The sequence below is a fragment of the Ipomoea nil genome, unplaced genomic scaffold, assembly GCF_001879475.1.
Source record: "Ipomoea nil cultivar Tokyo-kokei standard unplaced genomic scaffold, Asagao_1.1 scaffold1770, whole genome shotgun sequence".
Taxonomy (NCBI): Eukaryota; Viridiplantae; Streptophyta; class Magnoliopsida; order Solanales; family Convolvulaceae; genus Ipomoea; species Ipomoea nil.
This window is the reverse complement of record NW_017618198.1, coordinates 25,100-42,363: the sequence shown is the minus strand read 5'-3', so window position 1 is coordinate 42,363 and position 17,264 is coordinate 25,100. Positions and strand designations below refer to the sequence as shown.

Below are 17,264 nucleotides of genomic sequence, written 5' to 3'. Positions count from 1 at the left end.
TTCCGAACAATAATCGAACCCTAGCTATTTCCTACTCTTTCTATTGACACTAAAGTGCACTCCTTGTTTACAATGTGTATAAAATGAAGAAACAAGTCATTGATGAGATCTCTATCCCAATCACGGACATGAGTATCAAACAGGGACTGCACTTTAGTGTCAATTGTGATTGAGAATTCTTTCCAGGGTGTTGTAATAAGACTACAATGTATATAAAATAAAATTCAATAACATGTCTTACTGTAATAAAACTATTGTTATATGTATAATATCGAATGAAATTGTAGTTGAAACAAAACGAAACTACAATGGATATAAAATGAAACTGAATATGTTATACAAGCAGAGCTAATTACGCGAAATATGTGCCATTTCTTTTCATTAAAAGAAACGTCATCATTTTTGGGGCAAATTATGCTGTGCATCCGTATGGTGATACGGATGCAAAAACGACGTCGTTTTATTAAAAACGCGCGTCTCACTTAAAAAAAAAAAAAATCAGTTTCGATTCCCAACAATAACATTATATTGTGCATAATTTGAACTATATATCCAGAATCAATGAACTAAAATTCCAGAATCGATGAACTAAAATTCCAGAATAAATGAACTAAAAATCCATAATGAATGAATTAAATATCCATAATGAATGAACTAAATATCCAGCATGAATGAAAAAAAATCAGTTTCGATTCACGTCTAAATATCTATAATCAATGAACTAAAATTTCAGAATCTATGAACTAATAATGATGTTGAGGGGAAAATCGAAACTGATTTTTTTTTTTTTAAAGTGGGATGCACATTTTTAATAAAACGACGTCGTTTTTGCATCCGTACGGATGCACAGCATAACGATCTTCATTTTGGACTATGATCCACAATGCTGTGTGGATTATGGTCCAAAGTAAAATTTGGCTGGGCTTTCTGAGTGGGCTAACCTTCTTTTAGTTTACTTCATTTCTCCAGTGATGGGCTTTGAGAGTTGTCAATGTAATGGCCTATGCATTATGCATATGATTGGGCAATATGCCTCATTTAATTAAAACATCTTTTCAACTTGTTGGGCTTTCTTGTTGCCCATTTATATACAAAGGAAGATAGTAAACGGGGCAAATTATATTGTGGACCGCGGTCCACAATACATTGTGGTCCAGGCATCAAATATGCATTGTAGTTTCTTTTCAACACAACTATAATATCATTTTGATATAACTACAGTTTTGTTGGACAATATAAACTCAAATATGTGACATTGTTATTCATTTTCATTTTGTATACATTGTAGTTTCATTTCAACACAACTACAGTTTCATTTCAATTCAATTGCAGTTTCATTTGATAATATAATAAAAATAATACGTGAGACAATATCAATTTAGATACACTATAGTGTCTGCCGTTTTGGACCATGGTTTATAAAGCTTTGTAGACCGCGGTCCACAGTATAATTGCTGTAGTAAATGGTGTGCATGCTCATTAGGTAACTCTGCTTGTGTAATAATTCACAGATAACATAAGAAAAGTCAATAATACTAGGAAATTCTTGTGCTGTTGTGCATGCAATGGACTCGATTGAGACTTGAGAAGGTATTAGTAAGAGTAAAATATATATTTTTTAAAACTTTTTACACAACGTACGTGTATAATGAGGTAAGAGGGTAACATTTATTATTATTATTATTATTATTATTATTATTATTATTATTATTATTTTTAATTCTTTGACATAATTCTTACACTGCCGTTATCAAAATTTGAACTTTAGTATTTTTTTCAAATACTACGTATTGAATCAGTGAAGTAAACCTGTGCAGCTAAAATAATTTACTTACTGCACGAGCTGAGGGAGATATATTAACCAACTTTTATGGTTGCCAACAAATCAATGTAATGATTATGCCAAAACGTGTAAACTATGCACTAAAATATCTTTCCATGGGAAGAGAAATTAAAAAAGAAAAATACTCCATAAATCTAATTAAACTGAAAAATATAAAAAATATATATCATATGTAATCGACGATTGTTAGTCATTTAAGAGATCCTAACTAGTAAACAACTAAGTATGTAAAACATGACTTTGGGGTTGTTTAGTCAATGCACAAATTTGTCTTTCTAGCTATAGACGCATTTGATGTGAGTATGACACCATTATAGATTTCTATCTATTAGTTTAACTGTATAATGGCAATTTTCTTATATCAAACATGTATAATTAAGGTAGAGGATTTTTTAAATTTATTTTTAAATCACATAAGTTGTCAATGTTGCCTCTTATTTTATATATATATATATATATATATATATATATATATATATATATATATTGTATTCGTATTACGTCAAACTTTAAAATAATTCCTATATTACATCAAATGTGAAAAAAAAGTCTTTCAATTTTAAGATAAGTCTATATATCAACTTTATAAAATTACTTATAACGTTTTATATTCTATTTAATTTAATTTAATTCCTCTATTTCATCCTAAGGTTGTGGTTGTTGTTGTTGTTATTGATGAATATATTGGGAATAGGTTCAGGACAAACCGACCTGAAAAACCAGTCAAGACAACCTAAGCCAACATCCGAAGTTGGCCTGGAGACTAACCCCAGCACTCGTGGCCTCGTGCACCGAAGGCTATCTCCTACAACCGGGCTTGAGGACCCAAGGTCGAGCTCAACGCTTGGCCTCGGGAACCCTAGGCCAATTGGGGCTCAAGGTCGAGCTCAGCGCTTGGCCTCGGACGCCCTAGGCCAGTTGGGGTTGGAGGCCGAGCTCAACACTTGGCCTCAAACGACCAAGGCTCAACAGGGTACGGGTGAGACGTGGGGACGGAATCAAATAGATTTAACCACTCACCCTTTTCTCATGGGGCGCTTACTGGTTGGGTTTAGTATAAATGTTTTCTCATTTGTGTCATTAAGGCATCATCAACTACTTGGTAATCACGTTACACAAGTCATTAATACAAGGCTTTTTTCTCTTCAAGCTTCAATACTTTACCTTTACTATTTATCATTTATCTCTTTAATTATTGGTTTAGATTAATTCGGGCTACTCGAATTAATTAAATCCATAAGTTATTGCGAAACACCTTGTGCTCAGATGATACATCTGAGACTTTTGTGGTAAGATCACAGGACAGATACTACATTTTTACAAAGTCAGTAGTACTAAAAAAAATTCATAGGTTATTATTATTGTGGTTATTGCTGTTGTTGTGGTTATTATTATATGGAATTGTATTTGTTTTTTAAATTTTTCCAATGGAAAAGAAAAACTTGTGTGTTGGTTTGCCGTGAGGGGTGTGCAGAAGAATACAAAAATATGTTTCTTTTTTGCACGCGTCTTTCATATTGCACTTTGCCCAAACACAATGGGATTATTAACCACACATTTTCAAATAAATGAAATTTGTAATAAAAATATTATATTTTCCAATACGTCATTAAGAATTTTTTTACTAATATTTTTAAATAATAAGTGATATCAATTGAACATGTAATATTTACCCACTTGGTAAAATTATATTTTCATTAAAAATATTATATATTTAAAATTCATCTCATGTAAGGCTGACTTGTATACTTTTTTTTTTTAAAATTAATTTTAAAAATTTATTCATTTTTTTTCGTGAATCATTCTTCCAAGCTGAACCCCACACTCCGGCCCAACAGAGCATTTGGGAGGATGTAAATCATGGTGACTTAACTGAACATGAACCATAGGGGCAGCACTGCGGCAGTTAAGAAATTGCAACCTTCCAAATAGGAACTAGCCAATCCATGGTCCTAGCTGAACCGGAGAGCCCCGAACTCCTAAGCTCACACTAACCCGTCAATTTGGGATCCAAATTCGAGATTTTCCTTGGGAGGTATCGGGAAGGAATTCAGCGAGTTCCTTATTTTTTTTTTTTTTGATATAGATCAGCAATTCCTAATTGCTGTGACGCGGAAACGTAAAATAAAATACCATAAAAAAACGAGTTTTCAAGAAACTGCTCGAGTTTTAGCAAAAGCAGCTCTCCAGGGGCGTATCGATTGGTTGAAAGGCTTTCTATTTCCCATCAATCGAATCGCTTTTTCTATAAATACGAGACATCTAAGTCATACAAGTAAAGAGATCTATTCATTGATAAGAAAAAGAAAAAACGTGAACGGGGATCTATTCCCAATCTCCAATAGCAATCAAAAAAATTGATCCATTTATAAGTCTCATCTTTTTTATTTTGTAGGAAAGAGATTGAAGCAAAATAGCTATGAAACGATGGCCAACAGTGGTTCGAATGTATATAAAAATAATTTCTTTTTTTAGACTTCTTACTATTAGATAGTGTCCATAAATCTCATAATAAGTCCCTAGGTAAAATTTTTGAAATGATACCTTTATTTCCATGTCTTCCAGCTACTTTATCTCCCACTTTGATTTTCTTGAATGATATTCAAGAAAAGAGTATTCTAGAAAAATTCATAGAATTAGAAGAATTCGTCTTCTTGGACGAAAATTGTAGGTCTCAAAAAAAAGATTTAAAAAAATGGTCACAAGTATCTAACATATTCATACCTAACGATTTTCCACAAAGTGGTGACGAAAGGTATAACTTGGACAAATCTTTTCATTTTCTAAGTCGACCTGATCCGTCTACTTCCCCTCAAATGATCAATCCGCTACCTCTTAATAAAGAAAGGAGTACCTTGGAATTCCTAAGGGATTTACTTGTCTATGAAAGGAACATAGGAGTTTGTCGCTAGGTATTTGACCAAATAGGATCGTCCAGTATTCTAGAAAAATTCATAGAATTAGAAGAATTCGTCTTCTTGGACGAAAATTGTAGGTCTCAAAAAAAAGATTTAAAAAAATGGTCACAAGTATCTAACATATTCATACCTAACGATTTTCCACAAAGTGGTGACGAAAGGTATAACTTGGACAAATCTTTTCATTTTCTAAGTCGACCCGATCCGTCTACTTCCCCTCAAATGATCAATCCGCTACCTCTTAATAAAGAAAGGAGTACCTTGGAATTCCTAAGGGATTTACTTGTCTATGAAAGGAACATAGGAGTTTGTCGCTAGGTATTTGACCAAATAGGATCGTCCAGTTCCTATAGAACCTATCACTAAAATACCCCTAGAGGGGGATAAGGCTAAGCGGATGTAACCATTTACTCGAGATCTCACTTCTGAGAAAAAATTGCATCTTCCACAATTTTGTGGAAACTCAACTGAACATGAACCATAGGGGCTAGACTGATGCTCACTGCGCACAAAGAACATCTCTCACTTTGCTCACTTTGAGAGGTTGCTAGTGAGACTCGATCCCTGGTCATTCTTCCAAAGTTTCACCTCTATGACCAGTTGAGCTACACATGCGGGCTTATGCCGTTGGTCATGTTTTTCCTGAATCATATGTTTATCAATTATGGGCTTTTTTTTTTTTTTTTTTTTGGTGTTATATATTAAATATTTTATCAATGTATTCATTTTTTTAATCGTGAATCATGTGTTTTAATGTTTATCAATTATGGACTGGCTGACTAAAAACAGTAAAAAGTAAAATACTGCTGCTAGTGAAGACTAACCAAATCCACAAACCAAAGAGACAACGCGTTCTTATATTTGTGCTTCAATTATTGGCCGTAGATATACTCATATACACACATCCATTATATTTCCAAATGGACAAATGTTTAAAGAATTGAGTCCAATATCCTATCATCAAAGCGTGACACGGTTGCTACATAAGTATAAGAAAATATAGTTGTATACTTGTCATTAGTAGTTGTAATTTTTGACGTAATGATAAACATTTGATCAACATTTATTTATTTTAGATTACAAATAATTTGAGAGATTTTAATATACCGTGAGTTTACAACTAAAAATATATTATGTTTTGTAAGAGTTGCAATGAATGAGAATTTTGTACGCAAATTATTGTATGGACCATGGTACATTAAACGAATAATTTACAAATAAGCTAGGCTATCTCTTGCAGTTGGACTTGAGGACCCAAGGCTGAGCTCAGCGCTTGGCCTCGAGTGCCCAAGGCCAGCTGGGCCTCGAGGCCGAGCTCAGCACTTGGCCTCAAACAACCAAGGCGCAACAGGGTGCAGGCGACCAAAATGTGACGAAATAAAATGGCCTTAACCACCCATCCTTTTTTCATGGAGCGCTTATGGGTTGGGTTTAGTATAAATGTTTTCTCATTTGTCTGCATCATCTACTTGGTAATCACATTACACAAGTCATTAATACAAGGCTTTTGTCTCTTCAAGCTTCAATACTTTGCCTTTCCTATTTATCATTTATCATTTATCCCTTTAATTATTTTGTATAATTTACATTCAGTAGATAAATAATGTACTTTTAGTGTATTAGAAAAATGTGATAATGACATAGTAGTCGATAACTGAATTAAAAATGGAATTTGCTCACCATTATTAATAATATATTCTTTCTTAATTAATTGTGTTCTTGGAGCTTTCACATGATCAAAGTGTGAAAGTTAAAGTTTTGTCTTGACTTGAATACGTTTGGTACCAAAAGCTTAGTCAAAAAATCGTTGATAAATTAAATATTTTTGAATTTCAGTAACTTAACAACGAATTTTTCTGTTACGAATTAATAATTTTTCTGTTATGTATGATAAATTTACTACAAGAAAAATTAAATTTACATAAGAACAAAACTATATGAGTCACACTTGTATGAGACCGTCTCACAAATTTTAATCTGTGGATAGGTCGGATCATGATGGAAAATGTAATACTAATTATGAATAAATTATTTGTTATTTCTAAATCAAAATATAATACTTAGATTTAATAGTTACTTATATGAGAAAAAATGTAATATTAATTATGGATAAATTGTTTAATTGTTACTTATGAGAGAAAATATAATATTTACGAGGAAAAATGTGATACGTTTGATGAAAAATGTTATACTTTTAAATCAAAATGCAATATTAAAAATTGAAAAGTTACTTATAATAGAAAATTGTAATACTTATATATGAAAAAATGTAATAGTTATAAAAAATCACCATTGCTCATAAAATATCAGACTCGTAGCACCACCAGCACCACTGCCATCACCGCCGCCGCCACCATCGTACCACCACCATCGTCGTCACCACCGCCACCGCCACCACCGCCGCCATCGCCGCCACTATCGCCGCCACCACCATCACCAACACCTCCACATATTTTTATAAGGGCATTTATGTCTTTTAAAAAATATATCATTTCTATTCCTTATGAGCTAGAATTGTCTATACTCCCTAAACTTAGCTTGCAGTTGAAACATCACATCGCCATTCCTCTTCCTCTACATAAACACATCAAAGACGCACATATTTGTGTACCAAACTATCAATCAACCAACCATTATTCTCTAATGAGTACAAGTTTCTTATAAGTTTAATTCTAATTAGTCTTAACATATTTGGAAGTTAGGTTGGAAATTTCAATTACATAATGATACAATAAGAATAATTAAATTTACATAAGAACCAAACTATATGAGTCACACTTGTGTGAGACCGTATCACAAATTTTTAATTCGTGAAATGGGTCGGATCATTATAGAAAATGTAATACTAATAATAAATAAATTATGGATTTGGGTGAGACCGTCTCACGGGTCTCAATCCGTGAGATGAGTCGGATCTTTGATTAATGAATCAAATCTTTGACTTCATTAATCAAAGATTCGACATGTCTTACGGATTGAGACCCGTGAGACATTCTCACACAAATTTTTAATTGCCATAAATTATTTATTACTTATAAAGAAAAATGTATTACTTTTATGAAAATATGTAGTATTTTTAAATCAAAATATAATATTTAGATTTGAATAGTAATTCGAAAAAATAATGCAACATTAATAAGAACTAAAAATCCCTACAATTGTCTATACTCCCTAAATTTGGTTGAAACATCACCATCGCCATATACCTCTTCCTCTATATAAACACATCAAAGAGGCACATATTTGTGCACCAACCAAACTATCAATCAGCCAAGCATTGTCTCCATATAGTCCATATATACATACTAATATAAAGAAAGTTACCAAAAATATATACAGTTTTGAGGATGATGTTCAAAGTGGAATTACTTTCCAAAGAGATGATGATGAAGCCATCATCACCAACTCCACCTCACCTCAAAACCCTCAAACTATCCTTTCTTGATCAAATCTCACCGCCGGTTTTCATCCCTCTCATCTTCTTCTTCTCCCATCATGCTGCAGATGGTGAAGAAGATGATCATGGCCGTTCATCACAAAAGCTAAAGCAATCTTTATCAAAGGTCTTATCCCTGTTTTATCCCTTAGCTGGACGGCTCAAAGGAAATGATTTCATTGATTGTAGTGATGATGGCGCACTGTGGGTCGAAGCTCGCGTTCATGGCTTCCTCAAAGATGTGGTTGAGAATCCATTAATGGAGGAATTAAACAAGTTTCTTCCGGTTGAGCCTTATAATAAAGGCGATGATGGGCAGTTAATCCTGGCCGTTCAAATAAACTATTTTCTTGACGGCGGAATAGCCGTCGGGGTTTGCATGTCGCACAAGATCGGCGATGGTCTCTCTCTGGTTAACTTCGTCAATGCATGGGCCGTCGCCGCGCGTGAAGGAGACGTCGCCGGAATCTCGCCGCCGGGTTTCGGGTTGCTGCCGTCCCTCTTCCCGCCAACCACAGCGGACCTGTCCGGTTCCGGATTCTCGCCGTCCGTGGGCATGACGAGGGAGAAGATCGTCACCCGGCGCGTGGTGTTCGGCAAAGAAAAACTGGCGGCTCTGAAGAAATCCGCGGCGGCGAGTGGAGGCCACACGCGCGTGGAGGCCCTCTCCGCCTTCCTGTGGAAGCATTTCAGGGCGGCCGCCAGCCGTAAAAATCCCCAACACACTTCCGTCGCCGTCCACGCCGTGAACCTCCGCGCGAGGATGAACCCACCGCTCCCGGACGTGACTTTCGGAAACCCATGGCGACCGGCGATAGCCGTAACGTCGCCGGAGACAACCCAAGACGACGATTTAGTGTCTCAACTGAGGACTTCCATAAGAAAAATCAACGCCGAATACGCAAAAGCTTTGCAAAACAGCAATGCCTATCTGGAAAATCTCCATAAAGCGCAAGAAATGTTCTGTAAAGGAGAAGCAGAGTTCTGCAGTTTTAGCAGCTGGTGTAGGTTTCCAATATACGAGGTAGATTTCGGTTGGGGAAGGCCTGTTTGGGCATGCACAACAACTTTTCCGTACAAGAATGTTGTTATATTGATGAGCACAAAAAGTGGGGATGGGATTGAAGCTTGGATTAACATGGGTGAAGATGATACATGGGAGCTTGAAACCCAAAGCCGCAATCTGCATCTCCCTGCTGTTCCCATTGTTATCAATGTCTCCTGATATGAAGACTTGTTTCATTAATAATCGTTACCAGGCCAATTCAAGCAAGAAACTATGACCATCTATTTCACTATGTAGAAGGAAGGATAATCATGATGCCATTACTCATTATACTACATGCTAGTTGGTAGTGAACATTTCATCTTTAATTTAATCTATTCTAATATTTCATAACATATTTTAAAATACACAAAAATTAAATTCAAATATTACTACCCTATTATGAGATGCTAAAGGTCAAAGTACATATGAGGTCCCTGTACTATAGTCTTTTGTTCAATTTAGTCATTCTACCTTAATTTTGTTTAATTTAGTCCCTGTATTTTAAAAAGTGAAACAATTAAGGACAATAGCTGATATGACGTTGACATCTTATCTGTCACGTTATCATACTTACATGTCAACTCATATTTTATTTTATAAATATTTAAAATTACGTATTTTTACCACCAATATATTATATGTCCAAAATAAATACACAAATATCAATTATTGTCCTTAATTGTTTCACTTTTTAAAGTACAAGGACTAAATTGAACAAAATTAAGGTAAAAGGACTAAATTGAACAAAACGCTATAGTACAAGGATCTCATAGGTACTTTGACCGGTGCTAAATCATAAATGTAAAATATATATATATTTTTAACTTTAAATTGTAATATATATCAATATTTAAATTTGAATATATAAATTTATAAAAATATTTTTTTTATATATATAAAATTGTCCTTTTAGTTTTTACCCTTATTATCTTATTCAACGGATAATTTTACAAAACAACTTAATTTCAATCAGTTAGAAAACAACTTAATTACAAAACAACTTTATATATTATTTTGATTTTAGTATATATTTTTTCCGGATATTTTTTGATTTTATATATTATTTTGATTTTAGCAACGGATATTTTTTGTTTTGCGACGGACATAAATTGTGTCGCTAGATTCTAGCGACAAGGGTTTTTGTGACGGACGAAATCTAGCAGCGGATTTTTACTATTTAGCGACAGAATTCGTCCTTCGCTATTCCTTTTTTTTTTTTTTTTTTTTTTTTTTTTTTTTTTTTTGTATTGTATGAACTTCTCCTATATAACATTGTATTGATATACTTTCAAATATTTATTTAAAAATAAACATTGGGCACTAACTGATTCGCGCAATGCGCGTGTAAAATTATATATATATATATATATATATATATATATATATATATATATATATATTTATATTTATATTTATATATAGTTGAGTTCAGGTGCGGCCGCACCTTCCCTTGCCGTCAATGCGGCCGCACCAATAGTTATGCAAATATACACCATCAAATTAGGAAATGCACAAAACAAAATGCATAATTTAGGTACGCATCACAAAAAATACACCATTCGGTATGAATAAGAGCACCACACAGTATTCAGAAGTGCACCATTAGGGGTGGGGAGTTATATGGTGTATTTTTTTGGGTCTGTTGTGTATTTTTTTGGGTGTATTTTTACATTCCATTGTTGCGTATTTTCCTACACTATTGGTGCCTTTTGTTAACTCCATTAGTGCACTTAGGGTGTGTTTGGTTCGCACATGGGAATCGGAATCGCAATGGGTATCAAATACTTGGTAATAGTAATGAGTTTTGGTAAACGTATTTAACATGTTTGGTAGTAGGGTGGAATAGGAATGATTACCAATAGTAGTGCTTGAGAATGAACAAGGGAATGAAACACTTATTTTATTTGGGTATGGGTTTTTCAATTGATAGGGTATTCGAAACACATAGTAGTGTTCTAAAAACCTATCAACCAAACAATAACAATCACTTTCATACTCATTCCTATGGACAAAACCCATCAACCAAACACACCCTTAGTTCTTTGCATCGGAGGACATTGGGATGTCCACTGTAGGAATTTTTGGTGGTGTTGGAATGCACAACTAGAGAGTGATTGATGCACAACACTCGATATAGAAATGCACAAATTTTGTATAGTAATGCACATCTTATAATACAACTGATTTACCCCTAACTTTATATTTTTAAAATTTTAAAAGAATTTGTTTTCTTAATCCGTGTGATTTGTTCCTTTTAGTGGTCAATACTTTTTTATTCTCCATTTAAATTAGGACATAATTAATGGATAGGAGTGAGATAGTAATCAGAACCAGAACCCAATAGATATTAAAGAAACGGATCGAATGAGTACCTATCACAGCCTTGTAAATTTTATTTTAAATTAGGAAAAATGGTTCCCCCGGAATTATATGATTATAGCACATTTTTTTTCTGAATTAGTCACGTAATCACTTTAGCCCCTTCAATTATTTTAGAACCGGCAATTTTTTCCCCTGATATATTAAATGAACATTTCTACCCTTAAAATAAACATTTTATTTATTTTTCTTCTCCAACAAATTATTCTTCCAAAAGGCTGAACCCCAACCCTAAGGGCCCCCCACACCCGACCTGATAGAGCATTTGGGAGGATTCTCCAACAAATTATTGCTTATACATAGGGATGACTACACTTCGGTACACTATAACAATAGAATCAAAAGTTTATGGTTATGATTCAAAACCAGAACCTAATTTTTGGATTTCACTTTATTAAAATCATGAACTGAAAAAATTGGATCCTGAACCGTGAATCGATGGTTCAAATCGGAACAACTACTAGCATTAGCTTAAAACTAGAATTACAATATTTGTAAATTATTGTGTATGTTCTTTTTCGCATTTTTTCTGATTCTCACATTTAAGTACATATAACTTGGATTTAGTTTTGATTTTGAACCGTTGGTTCACTATTCCTGATCGAATTTAAACTGCTAGTTCAAACTTTCTTTTAATTTTGTTTTTGTTTTTTTTTTTTAAATAGTCTAAGTTCAACAATTAATGTATTTTATTTTAAATTATGAAGACATTATTTTTGTATTAAGTACTAGATTTAAAATGTAGTTAGGGAAATTTGTGCTAACTTCATACAGTAAAGAACTCTTTTTGTTCAATATGTCCCCAACCATTGTGACAGAAAAAAAATAATTAAATCTTATTGTATCGGTTGTTGTTAGTTCACCTGGCCTGTGTCCACTAGCGTGCCTGCATGTGCTCTCGATCCAAAAAAAGAGGGTTTTAATTATAATATTAATAAAGTTACAATAGCCGAATATCATTATTCTCCCTACTCACTCTATATAAACACAATACAACAAAGCGGCATATATTTGTGTGCACCAAATTAAAGTAGCTACCAATCAACCATACAAATTAAAGAAAGTTAGCACTATCATACATAGTTTTGACTTTTGAAGATGGTGTTGAAAGTGGAATTACTTTCCAAAGAGATGATGATCAAGCCATCATCACCAACTCCACCTCACCTCAAAACCCTCAAACTATCCTTTATTGATCAAACCTCGCCGCCCTTTTTAGTCCCTTACGTCTTTTTCTTCAATCATGCTTCCGCAGATTCATCACAACTGCTGAAGCAATCTTTATCGAAGGTGTTGACCCTGTTTTATCCCTTAGCTGGACGGATCAAAGGAAACGATTTTATTGATTGTAGTGATGATGGCGCGCTGTGGGTTGAAGCTCGCGTTCATGGCTCCCTCAAAGATGTGGTTGAAAATCCATTAATGGAGGAAATCGAAAAGTTTCTTCCCGTAGAGCCTCATAACGGTGATGATAGTGACTTAATGCTTGGTGTTCAAGTAAATTATTTTCTTGACGGCGGAATAGCCGTCGGGGTTTGCGTGTCGCACAAGATCGCTGATGCACTCTCTATGGTCAACTTTGTCAATGCATGGGCTCTCATCGCCCGCGAAGGAGACGCCGCCGAGATCTTGCCGCCCAATTTTGGGTTGGTGCCGTCTCTTTTCCCGCCAACGACGATGGACTTAACCGGGTCTGAATTCTCGGCGACCCTTGGCGTGGCGACGAGGGAAAAGGTGGTAACCAGGCGCGTCGTGTTCAACAAAGAAAACCTGGCAGCTCTAAAGAAATCTGCGGAGGCCGAGTCATCGAGAGTGGGAGACCCCACTTGCGTGGAGGCCGTCTCCGCCTTCTTGTGGAAGCATTTCAGGTATGATGCCTATTGAGCTTGACTCAGATTTTGTGAAATGACTTGTGAGGTATACACTAAGTAGGAGCCGAAAGGCTAAAGTCAAATAGCACTACATATTATTTTATTTATTATGTGAATCAGAGGCAGGGCATTGCCTCTCTTTTTGAATCCAAAGTTTGCTGGGGTTCAGGTTGGCTGGGGTGACACATTTGTTAAAAGATAACACGTGTCATAAGATGAGCTCAACCAGAACGTAAATCTCGTGTGGAACAGAACTACTGGTAAAAGCTTAGTTTGATTCTGATTTCCACGAATAAGAACCATGCAAGCATGGCCTAACAATCTTTTAGACCTTCGAAATTCGAAAATACTAATTTCCACATATCTTTAATTTCAGGGAGGCCAGCAGAAAAAAATTCCAACACGGTTCCGTGAAGAAAACGTTCCGGGCCACCCATAACGTGAACCTCCGTGCGAGGATGAATCCGCCGCTCCCGGATGTGACGTTCGGGAACCTATGGAGTCTGGCAAATACTACGGAAACAAGCCCAGAAGACGACGACCTGGTGTTTCAACTGAGAACTTCCATAAGGGAAATCAACGCGGAATACGTTGAAGCTTTGCAAAACGGGAAAGGGCAATCGGAACATCTCCGGAAATTGCATGAATGTTACCGCGGCGAAGGGGAAGCTGAGTTCTTAGAATTTACTAGCTTGTGCAGGTTTCCAATATACGAGGTAGATTTCGGTTGGGGAAGGCCTGTTTGGGCGTGCATAACAAATTTGCTCTACAAGAATATCATTATATTGATGAGCACCAAATGTGGGGATGGGATTGAAGCTTGGATTACCATGGGTGAAGAAGATGATATATATATGGGAGCAGGGAGCTTGACACCCAGGCCAAAACTATAGTGCTACCATTAATATTATATTATATTGTCTGATCCAATTAGCTAGACTTATTTTGTTTGAATAAAATTAAATATGAAATACTACTTATAATAATTACGGAGTATAAGATGTATGGTCGTTATCCCAGTGTTTTCATATTTTAGTGTTAGTTGTATGTGGGTTTTCCATTTCTATTTATTAATGAGAATGTAGTTCTTGTATTTTCCAGTGTTCCTTCCCATTCTATTTTTCTTTCTTTTATTCTTGGACGTATAATTACGATAAAATTACATACTACATTATGCATGTTCAAATATTGTGTTGTCCCATTCATTAATACAGGTGTGTTTTATATAAATTTCATTGGGCGTTTTACTACTTGGACTAGTAAAGCTAATTATAAAAATAAAATCCTGAAATTTTAACTTCTCGCCCAATTTTTAAAAATCTCTTTTCCTAATAAAATATATTGATTTCTACAATAATTCTGAGTTAAAATTCTATTCTAATATTATAAAATAGTGTAATGCAATTCCTATTGTAATCTATACTATACATCAGTGTTGCAAAAATCGCGCCGCTGGCCGCGGCGAGGAAGGCCGAAATCGGCCTCCTCCGCGGCCACCTTGCCGGCTGAACCGGCGATTAATTTATTTATTTTTTAAGTTGTAAAGTGTCTAAAGTTCGGCAAGGCATAACTTTTGACTCGGTTGCCCGTTTTGGAAAAATATTTTTTTTGAAATCGCATATTTTTTCGAGATCTATCCACCCAAAACTATAGTTGATGGTTTTTGGGTTTTCGGGCCCAAGGAGGTCCAACACAACCTTTGGCTGGAGGATACACCTTTCAATAAAATGTATGCCTATATTGGAAATAATGATAGTGCTCGGAATCTCTTTGGTACTCTCCCCTCTCCGGGTATTCAATCGTCTGTCCTTTTACAAGAGTGGAGGAGCCTTTATATAGCGGCTCCTCCTCTACCGACTTGAAGGCCTTTAATGGCCGACTTCAAGACTAATTAAGGTATGGAGCCGTTGGACGCCATTACTAGGTCGGCCAACGGCTCTTCCAGGCTTGTAACAGCCTGACCGAGTCCTGCTTTCAATGCCCTAACGGCTCCCTTTTAAACGAGCCTCTTCAATGCTCTCAACGGCTCCTTGAACCGAGTTTTTCCCTGGGCTTGGGCCTCGGTCGACTCCTCGTCTCGGCCTAAGCTCCCACTGGGCTCCTCTTAGCAGCTCTGAACTGGATCCCGTGCTTGGGCCTGGGCCGACTCCAGGACTCGGCCCAATTGCTCTTCGGGCTCCTCTCAACGCTGGCCCACTTCTCCTATCTCGAACCATTTTCTTTGGGCCCCTATCTCTTGGGCCGGGGTCCTTACCCCATCAATAGTCTAGGACTAAATTTGGAATTGTCAGGAAAGATAAGCGACCTCTGGTGAAATTCACTCTTAAATAATTATATATCGATTTAAATATTCTTAATATATTACAACAATTCCATTCCGTGCATCGCACGGGTGAAAATACTAGTTACATAAAACTAGTATTTGCGCCCGTGCGATGCACGGAATGTATTTGTTGTAATATATTAAGAATATTTGGATCGATATATAATTATTTAAATTAGAACATCAAATATTATATAATGCAATTGAAAGTATGGTTTGGATCATTTATGTGTTTTTATGTTATTAATTGCTCAAATTAGTAGCTAATATGTAGATGTACGCATGCGGTGCTGTAACTTTGGAGATTTTATTTATCATTGTTCAGTACTTTTATAAATTAGTCAAATGTGCTCGTTCTCTAGCAACTCAGTTATAAAAATGAATTGATATCCTAATTTATTTGTATGGAAAATATATTTTTTTTGTCTAGATATATAGCAATTTTGCCATTTAAAAAAACATAATATCACAAATTGTATTTACATACTATTGAAACCTCTTTGTAGACAACATTGGTAGTTACAACACAATCTTGTCTATCTTCGTCTAGAGTTAACACCTTTAGTCCAAAAGGATGGGTGACTCGGGTAAAAATATATAATGGTAGAATTTCAGTCAATTAGTAATATCAAATTCATTTTCAGTCAATTATTCTTTTTTATTTTTAGTCAATTAGTCAATTAGAATATTAGATGCATTGATATTTTTACCTAATTTCTGTTCCAGTTTTAAATGATGATGTAGAATATTTTTAATGAAATATTTTCTTTGTATTTTTAATTTACTTTTACTATTGTTTAAAATATGCATTTACTATTGATGATGTAGAATATTATTATTGAAATATTTCCGTCCAATTTTTAATTTCTGTTCCATTTTTTAATTAAAATGCAATGAACTGTCAATTTATTTTTTCATTTCAATTATGGATCATTTTTTATTTGTAGTCAATTATTAATATTAATTTCCTTTTATAATTTCAGTCAATTAGTAATATCAGATTCATTTTTAGACAATTATTCTTTTTTATTCTCAGTCAATTAGTCAATTAGAATATCAGATGCAGTGATATTTTTACCTATCCAAACCATTTTTAATTGATGATGTAGAATATTTTTATTGAAATATTTCCGTTCCATTTTTAGTTTACCTTGTTTAAAATATGTCTTTACTATTGATGGTGTAGAATATTATTATTGAAATATTTCCTTTTCATTTTTTATTTACTTTTACTTGATGATGTAGAATATTATTATTGAAATATTTCCGTTCCATTTTTAATTTCTATTCCATTGCTTAAAATTGTGAAAGATTTATGATATAATTGTGATTTGATTTATTCTACTATGTAATATTATTGTGAAAAATTAAAATGCAATAATCTGACAATTTTCTTTTCAATTTTAGTCAATTATGGATTATTTTTTATTTTCAGTCAATTATTAA

General features: G+C 34.6%; 1 protein-coding gene across 1 annotated transcript; it reads left to right on the top strand.

Moving 5' to 3' along the window:
* The first annotated feature begins 13,046 nt into the window (after nt 1-13,046).
* On the top strand, nt 13,047-14,514 carry LOC109192265 (vinorine synthase-like). Its single transcript, XM_019342838.1, has 2 exons — nt 13,047-13,492; nt 13,872-14,514. Exons 1-2 carry the CDS (start codon nt 13,047-13,049, stop codon nt 14,386-14,388), a joined length of 963 nt encoding a protein of 320 aa, XP_019198383.1. The 3' UTR covers nt 14,389-14,514.
* Nucleotides 14,515-17,264: the final 2,750 nt, after the last annotated feature.

Coding starts and splice junctions, on each gene's coding strand:
- LOC109192265 (XM_019342838.1), top strand. CDS start 13,047: ATGGAGGAAATCGAAAAGTTTCTTCCCGTAGAGCCTCATAACGGTGAT. Junction 13,493..13,871: donor TTCTTGTGGAAGCATTTCAG/GTATGATGCCTA, acceptor CTTTAATTTCAG/GGAGGCCAGCAGAAAAAAAT.